The following is a 13814-nucleotide window of genomic DNA, read 5'->3' as shown; positions in this document are numbered from 1 at the left end:
AGAAAATATTGCTAAACAAGTTAGTTTTAACTTAAATAATTGAGAAGGGAGCTCATGTACAGAGAGGTAAGCCTAAACCTGGATGACCTGATAAAGTCATATTTGCAAAATAATCGAGGGGGGATATCTCTTTATTAGTGACTTGTCCTTTACATTCCTATTGCCTCTTTCCCAGCGTCTGTGTCATCTGAAATCATCAGTAATTACTTTTTTTTCTTCCAAGTCCATGATAAAATGTTACATCGCATTTGGCCCCACTAGTAACACATCCCCTCACTCATCGTTCTCTGTTTGCAATTATGTTTTAAGACCTATCAATCAATTTTAGTTCATATAATGCATTCCAGGCTGATTTGTGTTGCTCTAATCTCTTAATCAAAATGTGATGTGGCATCAAAGTAAATGCCTATGGAAGTTTATTACACCCATACTATTACCTTTGTCAGCCAAGCTTGTCATCTCATTTACAATTCAAAGATATAAATGTATTTAAGAATGTTGTACCCAGTGCTATACTGCATACAAAAAAGTTGGAAGAAGTACAGAAGCTGGCGTTTAATTAATCTGCTAGAGGACCTTAGTAGTTTGTGCTTGCCTTTCGTACTCTGGCACCTCCGTTTCTTGACTTTCACCTGGGTGTTTATGGGAAAGAGTACAACTGAATTTCTCATGGTTTTCCCTGAAGTCACTGGTACAAATACTTACAACCTTTAATTCCACTTTTAATCCATTTTGGAACTACAAATCGATAATGATGAGTGATTGTATGGATTTCTAAAGATGACAAAGGAATTATATGAAAATTTGGCAGAGCACAGAGTAGAGCTTTTCGGAGTCTGCCCATGCTGGTCATGTCTAATGTGGAGACAAAACTCACCAGTTGAGTTTGAGAGACACATCTTTTCCTTTTGAAGTCATTATTTATTATTTTGTCAGCGGTAGCAGATAATGGACTGTGTTCATGTAGTTAAAATACTAGGCTCCACTTGCCTTTTATTACTGTGATTATTACTCTGATGGCTAGATATGCCATTTCATGATTCTATGAATAGCCATTAATGTTACTTTTGCAAAATATTAATGGAAGTGATGATTTCCTTCCCTAATCTTTCTAATAATTGAAACTATATCGTTTATAGCAAGTGGACTAAATAAAAAATTGGTTTTTTACACACAGACATAGCAGGAAAATTTATAAAAATGCAAACATAAGACTAGATTTTTAATAGCAGTAAACCAGTGTCATACCATTAGCTTCCATGGAGCTGCTCCAGTATGCACTAGCCGTTTCAGTGCTTTCAATCTGAGGATTGTGTCTACAGTAATGACATACTATAACATGCAAACAGTTAAGGTGCTTTACAAATGTGCCAGTCAAAATACTTCACTGGAATAGAGGCTCCTCAAGAAGGACAAGGCTGGAAAGGCGAGGGGGGAGTTGCCCTTTATGTGCGAGAGCAGCGGGAATGCGTGGTGCTCAGCCTCGGGACGGATGAGGAGCCAGCGGAGAGCAAACGGGTCAGGATTAGAGGGGCAGATCAACATGGGCAACATTGTGGTGGGTGTGTACTGCAGACCACCTGATTGGGAAGAAGCAGATGAGGCCTTCTTCAGACAACTGGAAGAAGCCAGGTGACAATTGATATGTCTTTCTCTCCAGAATAGCAGTGTTATCCAATGCTCAGCTTTTCCTACAGCCCTTATAATGGGACAGAAATGGGTCTTGTATCCAGAAACTGCACCAAGATCCTCACTGTGTGACACTATTATTTAGATATCAAGAAACTGGCACAGAGTCAAATTCTACCACAGTGGTCATCGTATGTAAGGATATGCAGCAGTGTAGCAAGGCATGAAATTTCAAACTATGCAATTTAATACAATTGGCATTACAAGAAGCTATGCACCTTATCTAAGAATGGGAATTCACTTCTATCATATCTTCATTATACCTCATCCTATGACACAGTACAGCTAAGCTAGTACTGAAAATTGCTGAAAAATTTTAACAACTGTCTAACGGAAAAGGAAATGGATTCCAAACCATAACCAAGTGGAAGAGCACACCATAGAACGTATGTTCGTATAGTAGATGCATGCAGAAGTAAGAAAAAGGAAGGGGAAAATAAATTTTAAAATGCCTTCCAAGGTCATCAAGCCAAACTATGCATCCACAACAGCATTTTGTTCACTCAGGACTGCATTTTTGCTGCAGATCTGATGGTTCTGACAGTTCTCACGTCCCACTGGTTTATACCATGGAGGAGTCAGGGAGTGAATATAGTGGATTCCTTTTGGATGAAACCAAACCGAGAAATGGGCTCCAAGAATGCATTTACTTCATCAAAATTGCAAATATGTTTTAAGTCCACAGGACGAGACTAGAATTGATCCAAAGTAAAATCCCCTGAATCTGTATAGTACGAGCAGCAGATCTTTAGCACCAAGTGTATCATTCTATAAACCCACCCTTTTCAGGTCACATTACCTCCTAACGTAGACATACCTAAAGACTTCCCAGAACTACAATTGGAAGACATTAAGATCAAGCTATCTCCCCTGATAAATCATGTGTTTGGAGATCATTCAAAATTACTGACAAGATAAGTCTTCTGTTAGCACAGGTAGTATTGTGACAGTATATATTTCACTGAAACTACAACTCCCTCACTGTAATCCAAGATGAAAATCTGAGCAAGGAAAACAGTGAAATGCTTGCTTTGCTAAGAATTGTCAGGTAGGACAAAGTGGAATGAAGGACAGTGAGGGATCATGATATATTCTCAAAGGACCACAGTGTCAGAAGAATCTCATTTGATGCAGTCTCTGCTCAAAGAAAAACTTGAATTAATTGCCACCTCTAGCTGGCAAGTAAACTAAGTCAGAAGTTTTGACAGATCAGTGTATCCCTGCAAAATATCTTAGTTGTACCAAATCAGCATTTTCTGACAAACTTATTTAATTCCTTAGGGGGTGTTTTTTCATCATGCCCAATGTGTAGGGTTGCCACCTTGTAACACCCACCAGCACAAATACATGCACAGGAGAATAATTAACTATGTCCGGCAAGCCATTAGGTTTTATCTTGCAAAATAATCTTAATGCTAATGAAGAAGGGTTAAAGTCCTGTCTGAATTAATGAATTTTACATTTTCCAGTGTTATATTCATGCCAGTTCGCAGGTTCCAGAAAGACTCATCTATTTAAACTGATTATGAGGATATCAACAGCTAAATAAAATTTAAATAGAAGCTTAGAAATCCATGCTTCCTTGAAGTGGTGAAGTGGTTCAGTATGGTAATTCTTATATTTTGTGCACTTCTCTTCTATCCAAGCTAAGGAGATTTCATTCTAAGGAATCATGATTTCAGCTAGAGCTCTTCTCAAAAAGCAGCATGTTTCATGCTTTCTTAGGACATCCTGAGAACTTTCCCCCAGCCCTCATGAAGTGACAGTCTTCCTATCAGTTGGCTCGGCAATGTATTCATTTTTAATGGTATCTCTTGATTTCACTTTTTTTCCTTTTACCATGTTCTCCATGGTTGCCCCCACTAGTTTTTATTATCCTTTTCCCTTTATACCAAAGCTAATACCATCTAATACTGTATCTATACCATCTACACCATACTTTCTAATCATCCATTTCCCCATGTCTTTCCTTCCTTCTGCCTGATTCTACATGTACTTTTTCATCCCAATCTCATCAGGTCTTCCAGACAGAACACAGAAAAAATAAGTTTTCTTTTGTTTGCACATACATTTGCATTTAATATGTTAACTATGGTAATATTAATATTTAAATAAGCATGCGCATGCACGCGTGCATATTCACCAGCCTGTGGCTCAAGAGGGGTCTTAAGAGTTTGTTTCTCTAGATGGAGTCCAAAGCCCTAACTTAGGGCTTTCTACAGCCCAGAATTCTTTCCTGAGGGTAACTGCATTCTGTTTTAATTCAAAGAGCAGCCAGAAAAGCCATGTTGAGTAATATCCTAGCTATTAAAATATATTGCCTTGCTGCATACTTACCCAAAAAGTGCTTAGATACGTGAATCCTCTAAGCTGGAGAAGATCACTCAACCTGAGGCTTCCCCAGTTTTGGATGAGTGCCTTCACAAAGCCAATGAACAGAAGGTGAGAGACTCCACCCTTGCTGCAGCTAGTGGTGTTTAGCTGCTTTTTTGAGCTGTCTCCTTGAGACGGCTCAAGCCGAGGGGCTTTTGTACTACTTCAGCTAGTTCCCTGATCCCAGTGAAGCTTAGGCAGGAGATGATCACTGAGCTGGTGATACTGCAATGACGGTAGTCCTCAGGAGATCAGAAATGGAGGTGCTTGGAGAACTTTCAGGTCCAACAGGGAGGCTCCTGGATAGGTTGGGTGCCTGCCTATTGTGGGGACAGTTTGGCGCTTGCAGTTTTGGTCAAGTTCTTTTGGTAGGGCATATCTTTAGTGCTGAAAATAGAAAGATGCAGAGTAGGGCACTTACATGAGGCCTGCCTGCAGAGGGATGAGGCCCCTCTGTAAAGCATCTCTGCACACACTGAACAAGGAGGCTCTGAAGGAGGGAGAAATGTTACACCAACAATTTACCTGGTCTGCTGCCTGGTTCAATGCAGTAGATGCATTTATCAAATCAATATTCTGATGAAGAGGGCTTGCACACCAAGTTTCCTGCCTTCTAGCCAGATACTCTAATCATCATCACATTATTCTGCAATACTTGGCTAGTGCTACCTCCTTCTCTTCTGCCAGCAGCTATGTTTGGAGGGGAAATAGAGGGTGTTATTGTGTGGAAACTGGTGATGTGAACATGCAATATTTAGGCACTTCATTAACTGCCTGACCATGATTTTTTTACAATCTGAATTGCTCTCTTGAACTTCAGCTCCTTGGACCTAGGTTGAAAATTGACTGTTGTGCTGTTATAGGCAACCTGAATTCCTAAATAAGTTAAAAGTCCAAGACCTAAAATTCATGTAAGTCCTTATTTGGATTTATCCTTTAAGCATTCAGTCTTGCTTCTATTTCACAATATAAATTCTCAGAGGAGGACCAGCATCCATTGCATGCTGCACTCTGTGCTATGAATTCCAGTCTTGAAAATTACTTTCTTTATTATCACAGTATTTCTTGCACAAATTAACATAGAACCACAAAGAAAGAGTGCATTGCAAGAGTGAAAAAACTAGATGCAAAGAAGAAAGAGCAAGGTTAAAAGTAGGTGGGCTACGAAGAAAAATTAAAATAATGATTTGTGACAAGAAAGCCATGGACTCTGATTTTCAGAAGGGTACTGATATTAAGGTGATGAGGCTACGTAGTAGCCCCTTTACAGGAAGGATCTTATGAACAGTTCAAGAATCTGCAGCCATGAACTTCATCTGGGTTCTGGATGGCTGGGCTTTAAGATGTATTTGCCTGCAGCAGCGCAACGCAAATAATCCTTTCATGCTGATGACTTGCTTTGCCCCACCTACACATGTACCACCACACAGAGGTAATCAGTGTTTCTTCCCCGCTGGGATGAAACTACTTTTATTTCAAGGGGTAAACTATCTGATCCCATAGTCATTACCATTTTACGTGCATAAATACCATTTTATATTCAGCAAGTCTGCCTAAAAATAGGGGGAAATCTTTGCTGAAGCTACATGCCAGAATTTGTAGTATGTATAGGATAGTCTAAAATAAATATTATTATTTAAGTCCGTAATATTTGCAAAGGTTTTGTGGGATTTTAATTATCTCTATTAACTCTAATGGAAGTTACACTGTAAAAATCTTATTTACTTATGTTGTTGTCCCAAGTAGTCCAAAATTCCTCTGCCTTCAGGCCTTTTAGATTTCATATTAATAATTTACACCTGCATTTTTACGTTACCTGTGTATTGTGTTGCTCCAATCAATACTGTAATAGTAGGACTGTATCTATATTTTAATTGTCTCATTAATTGTTAAGATATGGTTTTGTATCTTAATTTCTGATATCAAAGTGGCCGTATAAATCACTGTTGCTATTTTTTTTTATTTGAAGTTTTACATTATAGTATTTTTCTTTTTTTTTCAGGGCCTGAAGGAGCACTTTTTGAACACTCTGTAGAAACACCACTTGTGAAAGCAGAAGCTTTTAAACAGCTTAGGTAAGAATTTATACATAAAACCATAAATCTAATAAGTAAATGTTGTTTGCTATAGATATTCACATTTTCCTGAACTAGGGATTTTCAACAGCATTTACAGAACTACTAATAACTTTTTTTCTATGACAAATTATTGTTTTGAAGGAAAATTATACATTGCTCTGCAATTTTGAAATATATTATGAATGATTTATTGCTGATGGTGAATATTTAAAGCCACATAAAATACTGTGGAAAGTTTTTCTGTAAACTTCTATTTTTCAATTTTTACACACTTAAGTGTGACTTTTTCTACAATAGAAGTTGCTCGTCTGCAGTAGGTCGTCAACCTATAATTAGTCAAGATTTTTAGAAACTAGTATCAATCTGAGGAAACAGACTAATAAGAAAAATTTGGAAATGTGCAAAGCTCTGTATGTCTAAAGAGCAGTTTGGGGTGAGAAAACCATTATAAAGTATGTTATATGTTTCAGAGCTCCTTAACTCTGGGATAGCATTTCTGTGTGCATTATTCTATGTAATTTTGAGTATCCCATATTAGTTTATAATGTGTTGGTTATGATGAGGTAATAAACTCAATTTACGTTCTGTTCATGAACATGTTATGTTTCATTTTATAAGCAAGTTCAAAGAAAAATTTGAAATGAAAGACGATCTCTTTAACAATTAGACTTCTGTTCTTTCATACCTTGGCAGTCTGCTACTTTCTGTCATAATTTCTCTTAGTGTTTCTTTTCCAATAGGGGTAACTATTAGAGAGTAGCAGAAGATGATTAAAACTTTCAAGAACACTGTCTTTATCTTGGTGACTGAATTTTCAAATTAAGAATGGCAAATGAGAGGGAGACTATTAAGATACTTCTTTTAATTTTCTCCTTGATATTTAAGATTTACTTACAGTAAGATATCTTGTGCTTGCATTTGAAGACAGAATGAGCTCAAGACATTAGTTTTTACGTGTTGAGCTCCACTTTCAAAAATGTGTTTCTTCTACTACGGTAGAATTTGGATGTGACAGACTTTGACCAATATGTAGGATTCTGCATTGTAGTAAATGTTGTCTGGTTTTGGAAGGAGTGGATTCATTATGTTGTAGATTTGTCACTTCCTGTGATTATCTCAATCTTGATAAAGTAGGACATAAAATTTTGTAATTACAAAGCCAAGAAGCTCTCTGCAAATTTTAATTGGATACATATCAATTATTTTCTGCAGTTGTTACTTTGCTTCAAATGCATCATCAATTAATAATATTTTAATAGGCTTAAAGCTAATAATTTTATCCTACAGCCATTATGCTATGTTATATTTTAAGTTCTTATCTACACTTCATTTAAAAACAATTACACTGTTTCAGACTACATACAACTATTGTTATTATAAATTTTTCATCTGTTTTTGAAATAGGATATGACTTGAAGGAAAACATTGAGATTAATTAAAAGTGTTTGTAAAGTTCTCCTGCATGGATGGGTTTACCTTGTGGCTTACCTCTTTAGTGATTTTTACCATGTCAACTATAAGCATGTGTTTTGAGCTAGAATGTTGCTATGTGTTAGCAGAGCTCAAGTGTAATAGTTAAAATCTTCAATTGACTTAAAATAGTGGGAAGTACAGATTCTTCCAGAATTTACAGAAGTTATGCTAATATTATTATAATGTCAAGGAAGTGCCTACATGGACACATCAACACTGATACTTGCGACTGACATTAATATCTGACATAAATCCAGAGCTGCTAAACAGCTGTGCTAGAAAACAAGTTAGCTTCACCCTAAGAAAAATGCTGAATATCAGGGCATGAAGCTGTGCAATGGATACAGCACTCAGTCATGTCCTGGCTGGCCCTGAAGACCTGAAGCTTACCCAGAGCAGTTCAAAATGCCTTATTCCCCTTATTCCTTTTTTTTTTTTTTTTCCCTCTCTTTACCACCCGTAATCAGTGTCAAGTCTGAAAGCAGAGATGGCAATGATTCCATGGAGGGCTTCTGGGGAGGATCGAGAAGTAGATGCTTTTGTCTGCAGTGCAGATGCTAAGTTAAGATGTAGACAGAGAAGAGCAATTTACAAGGCTCATGCTGGAAAAAGGTTATTTTCAAGGGTAACTTTAAACGTCAGTGTAAACAAAATTCATGCATTCTGTTGTGAAGGGGCTGAGACAAGTTTACCAATGAATGGCAATTTTGTAATGCTTTATAAATATTCTGTTTCATTGCACACTGTTAAATATAGGAAGCTACCGACTGAAAAGCACTTCAATATGAAAATTTAAAATGCAATTTTGAGTATTACTTTTCTATTTTAAATTTGAATATGCTTCTTTTCCAGATTAAGGTAGTGAGTATCAAGTTATAGGTAATATAAACTATTTGCTCACCTCAAGCCTTATCTCCACACTTTCACCATCTATTAATCTTCTGCTATTTTTCCTCTATTTTTCCCTCAGTGGTTGTGCTGTGCCATGTGAATGTGATATGCTGGGTGAATGTGATATAAAGTGCCACGGTATGCAGCATTAAATATAGGGAATGTTGCTTCAAGAAAACCCATCCACTTCAAATGTAGTTGCATGTTTCAAGGAGCTGACTGGAAAGCTGATAACGCTCATAACTTTTCAGCTTGTGTCATATGAACGGAGGCCACATTCATTCTCTGTCATTCAGATTTAGGGCATTATCGCAAACAAAGGTGACACAAATAGCCTTCTGAATTACACATTCTGCTGGCTTTCCTGTCCAAACGCCAAATTTCAAGATAGACTGCTTTTCTGGAAACAGAGATAAGTGTGTTAGAATGTATCTTTTTATAGCTAAGTAATGGAGACAGAGCAATGCAATTATATTGTGGTCAGTAACTGTCTTTTCATCCCATAATTTGAAGAAAACATATAGAGTCCTTTTCAGTCTAATAGATTGAATTCATGACTCACCCGTAAAGAAAAAGAGATGTGCTTGCACTTACTTCCAACTGGTAGGAAGAATTATAATAAAAAAATCTACATTTCAAAATTGAAGCATTCCTAGGTTTAAAATAACATTGCCTACTTTTGAATTCCTCTCCTGGAGTTCTTTTCTTATCTCCACGTAAGATACCTAGTTTCCATTTACAAAATTTGTTAAGACTTTAGGATGTAGTGGAGACCTAAAAACAGGGTCTCACATCTAAGAAGTGCCTGACAAACATCTCAAATGACATGGTTACAGTCAACAAGAAGATTTGGATATATCCAGGAAATATCTTCCCCAGACGAACACCACTGAGGAGGTACCTGCTTAAAATGAGCCAGTTGTAATTACTGAGAACAGAAATATATCTGGACTCCTACTTCTCTCTGCAATTCAGTTGCCTGATATAGCCAAGTGCCTACACAGCGTCCAGGTGCAGGAGTGCTTCTTCGACAGCAAGCGCCTATCTGTTGGGACATATCTCCTTTCCTTTGGCTGAACCTGTTCTACTGTACGGTCATGGGACCACAGGAGAGCAAGCAAGAGGAAGCACAAGTTAGTCTTGTGTTTAGGACATTCAGCCAAGAACAGGAGGAGACCAGGGGTTTGCAGTTATGGTTTAAAAAGTAATCCTGGAAGAAGAACCAGATGAATGTCCTGACCACTAAGTTATATCCTCTTTATTTGCTCTGTTTCTTGCCAGATTACTTAGTTTTGCGAAGACTGACATTCAGCCCAGGGATGGCCATAATCCAGCTCTTTACTCCCGCCAAGCTGTTTTGTAGTCTGGCAAATAGAGGTAACAGATACAGGTTTCATTCCCTTCAAGATGAGGAAGGAATTGAACCGATGCTTCGTAATTCCTTGCTGAATAGCAAAATCAATAGGATTGTATTATATGTAATGTAACATTATATATTATAATATATATTTTATATATTATTTAGAATATTATAGAAAGATGGAAAGTGTTACCTCTTCCATGGTTTTCCATGAAAGTGGCTACAGCCCTTGTGCTTTGGTGTGTATTTGGCATGTTGAGGACTTGCCTCAATCGGGTCTGCTGGGGGCTTCCATGGACTTCAGCTGCCACTTCTAACTGGATCATAGCAAAGTTCTAATGGAAACCAGGTACTTTGCTTTCCGAAAGAAGGAATTTAAACAGAATTATAGAAGCCCATGTTCAGACACGTAACTTGTGACCCAAAATGTAGGTGGGAAATGTATAACAGCAACTAATGGAACTAGCTGCTGTAGACAGAGACATTTTTAGTGATTCCCTAAAAGCCAGCTTCTCCCCAGGTTCTATGTTAGGTACTGGAAGTAGCCTCTTCTACTATTACCCAGAGTTTCATGGCAGCACACATACCCTTTTATCCCCAGTTATCAAATAACAATCTCTGTGAAAAACTAGTGTCTCAGTTTAGACATTTTTCCAGTCTGATGCTAACATATTTTTCTGATACTTTGTAGCACTTTAGAAAATTATTTAGCATATTATTCTAGTCCTCCTATATTTCATATCCTTGAATAACACATAACTCATACATAGGTTTGTCATTTTGATATGTTAACTTCTTGTGATCTACATGTCTTGCGGTTTTCTAAGGGATGGATCAGCAAAGCTGTGTAAACGTCAAAACAATGTTTCTGAACTGAGCGCTTGTATTTCCCAAACTAATGGAAATGTGGTTACAAAAGTGACATCTTCCCATTTATTAACTAACTGTATACTATGCATAATGAATATAATGCTCATAGATGAGCTTTGTCCTTATATTTGCCATAAATGGATGTCTGACAGCCAGCAGCTCTGCCTTCTGAGCACAAATCCCATGGGAAATCACTTTTAGTACAGTCAGTTTGTGGTATTTTGCCAGTTCTTCAACTGAGGGTTTACATCCAAGTTCAAAAGTGACCCACATCATTCTGCCCTTCTTACATTTGAAAAGCACTGTAGCAGGAATGATGTCACTGTTCCAGACAGGCAACATTTGTCAGGCTATGATTATAAATACATATATATATATATATATATATATATATAAAAAACACGTTATCATTTAACATATTATTTAACAGCTTATGGGTATATTCTGAAAAGATTTCAGTATTTCCCAGGGAAACTGATGTATTTTAAACAAATGTATAATATTGGCATTGACCAAAACTTTAAATATCTCCTTTAAGAAGCATTGCTTCATATTTTAATGAAATACCTATGTCCAACACTGAAAAGCATCAAAATATATATTTACTAGCTTGTGACTTACATGTTATAGAATATTGATAGTTTGAAGGCATAGTTGTTCACTTTCTAGGTATGTGGTTAAGGTAAATTACTGTACTGATGGGTTGCTGGTAGACCTCCCTATCTATATATTCAGAATAAATATGTCCCCTTTAATTTTGACTTCTGTTCTGTGGCATCCAATAGCTCCACTTTTCTTATGGCTGCTACTTCTCTCGGACTCTTTATGAAGGCTTACTTTTATCCTTTCCATTCCCCATTCATAATATGATTTCCTTTTGCACTCAAAGTATAGATTTGCTAGGGTAAACTGTGTAATAAGACAGAGAGAAAGGCTGGAAACTGAAGTTGTGGGGTTTTATGGGCGTACGAATAAGAATTATGAAGGAAATCTAGAAAGAGATGTATAGAAGCCAACCACGGTAAAAACATTTGCTAAGTCATTCCTTAATCATGTTTGTAATACTAATGCTTACATGCTAATTGCCTAAAAATATCATCAAAAATACCTAAGAACCATGATTTTTATTTGCATTCATTATGCAAATCAAAAGGCCAGTCAGTCAGAAGAGAATTAATTACGTAACAGAAAAGTAAGTCTACAGTTATGAGTCAGTATTTGTAAAGCATCTCTGCTCCCTGACTAGTGAGATATTTCTACGGCAATGTAATTTTATGAGCCCTGGCATTAATATGCTAGATATAAATTTGCATTTGTATACTTTATTGCATTCAGGTTAACTAAGAACACCATCAAATACTTCTTTTGGAAGCTTAAAGAATTTCTTTCCATTCATCTGATGGACTCAAATCTATAAAAAGACATAGTTTAAAAGGATCGGATGGTACAGGACATGATGTTTATCAACTTTTCAGAAACATTTCTGACTCAGATATTTGAAAATACCTTATTAGCAAAGGCTTGGGTACTACTTCACATCTGGTCTTCTTTTAAGCAGGGAATTTTCTTGAAAATATTAATCTTAAAGTGAAAAGAATTTTCCAAGTGCAATCTGTTTTCTCTGTCTTGTGTTACTAGCTATTTGTGTGCACCCATGTACTTGCAAAATCTTGTTCATTGCTATTTAGTTTACAAACTACAGTGCTTCACCTGCAGGGATTATCTATCATTGTATGTATGGACCATATGACCTTAGGAGATAGACTTACCTCTGCTGATTAGATCATCCTCCCTTCTGTAATTCTGAGTCTGCAGAGGGACTCTGTCCTGCTCTCACAGATGTTTCCCTCCTGAGGTAGGAGGGATGTTTGGTGACGAGTGGGAACAGAGCCTCAGGTCTCCTGGGGAGCCTGTGTGGGCAGTCAGATGTGTTGGCAGTCAGAGCTGCTCTCCTGAGCACCTACAACATGTTTCCTGTTTCAAAGGACTGCTGGCCTCCGAAACCAGTGAGTGAGAGATAGATACCTCAGTAACATGAGAGGAAATCCATGCACCGACATTAGTGGCCTTTTTGCCAGGTAAGATCTCCCTGAGAACACATGCCAGGTTTCTGCCCACTATTATCACTGACTTTCCCTTAAGCCAGTCAGTTGGCTGATGTTCTTCCTAAAGCCTCAGTTTTTCAGAGATGTCACTTAACACATTAAAATCAATAGGAGTTCTTTCTGCCGCTTGTACGGGACAAAGCCATTTACCTGTTTTCCATAGCTGCTTATGTCAGTAGTGCAAAGGTGTAATGATTTCTACACCTACACTGTTGAACTGGGTACCTGACAATGTCAGACTGCTCGGTGAGATGCTAAAGTGAACTTGTCATCAGTGATTACAGCATATTCTACCAGAGCACAAGCTACCGTGAAAATTTCATTAATGATTGTCGCAGTTATGGACACCTTGCAGATGACCACCTGGAGCTCTATTTGTAAGTCTACAATTGTGCTGTCACTGGTCTAAGACATAATGTTGAACTGGGTAGAGCATCCTTTACGTCATCTTACACCTACATACCTGTCTGCACATATAGCAAGGGAGCTGGGGGGGAGGCATGGAATGGGAGTCACCCACCACGTGCACCCAAGGATGTGCATGTGGCAAACACTGGAAGAAGAAAGGGAAGCATTTCCTAATAACAGCAATTCTTCTAAGAAATGTTGTACATGTGCACAGTCGCTACTCACACTCTTTCCCCTCTCCCTCAGCCTGCGTGTGCAGTTGTGATACTTCAGTTGTGTGGAAACTGGTGAGAGTGTGGCTCATTCAGCCACTGTACTAATGAATCACAAGAGGGGAAAGGTATGACCTGCTTGTCAGCACAGACCTCTTCACTTGAGTGTTTCTTTTCATGCAGAACAAATGGACATTATGAACAGCGCATAGTGAAGAATTCCAATTACTTAAAATCTTTCTGTGCTTCTGCATGTTAAAGGAAAATTTGCTTGAGTTATGTAAAATGGCAAATTTCAACCTGGAAGATAAGTTTATGAAAATAAAGACTCATAATGAAAATACTAACCATATTT

General features: G+C 37.6%; 1 protein-coding gene across 12 annotated transcripts in view; it reads left to right on the top strand.

Moving 5' to 3' along the window:
- Nucleotides 1-13814, top strand: part of SGCG (sarcoglycan gamma) — a 152593-nt gene that overhangs the window by 122465 nt on the left and 16314 nt on the right. For all 12 annotated transcript variants that reach the window (XR_012773807.1, XM_075490906.1, XM_075490905.1 and 9 more), the window contains one exon: nt 6065-6137. Coding sequence is in view for 11 of the 12 variants with exons in the window: in XM_075490906.1 (XP_075347021.1) it covers nt 6065-6137 (73 nt within the window). In the remaining variant the exon portion in view is untranslated. The remainder of the gene's footprint in view (nt 1-6064; nt 6138-13814) is intronic.

Source organism: Mycteria americana, chromosome 1, assembly GCF_035582795.1.
Source record: "Mycteria americana isolate JAX WOST 10 ecotype Jacksonville Zoo and Gardens chromosome 1, USCA_MyAme_1.0, whole genome shotgun sequence".
NCBI classification, from domain to species: domain Eukaryota; kingdom Metazoa; phylum Chordata; class Aves; order Ciconiiformes; family Ciconiidae; genus Mycteria; species Mycteria americana.
This window is presented reverse-complemented; position numbering and strand designations above follow the sequence as displayed.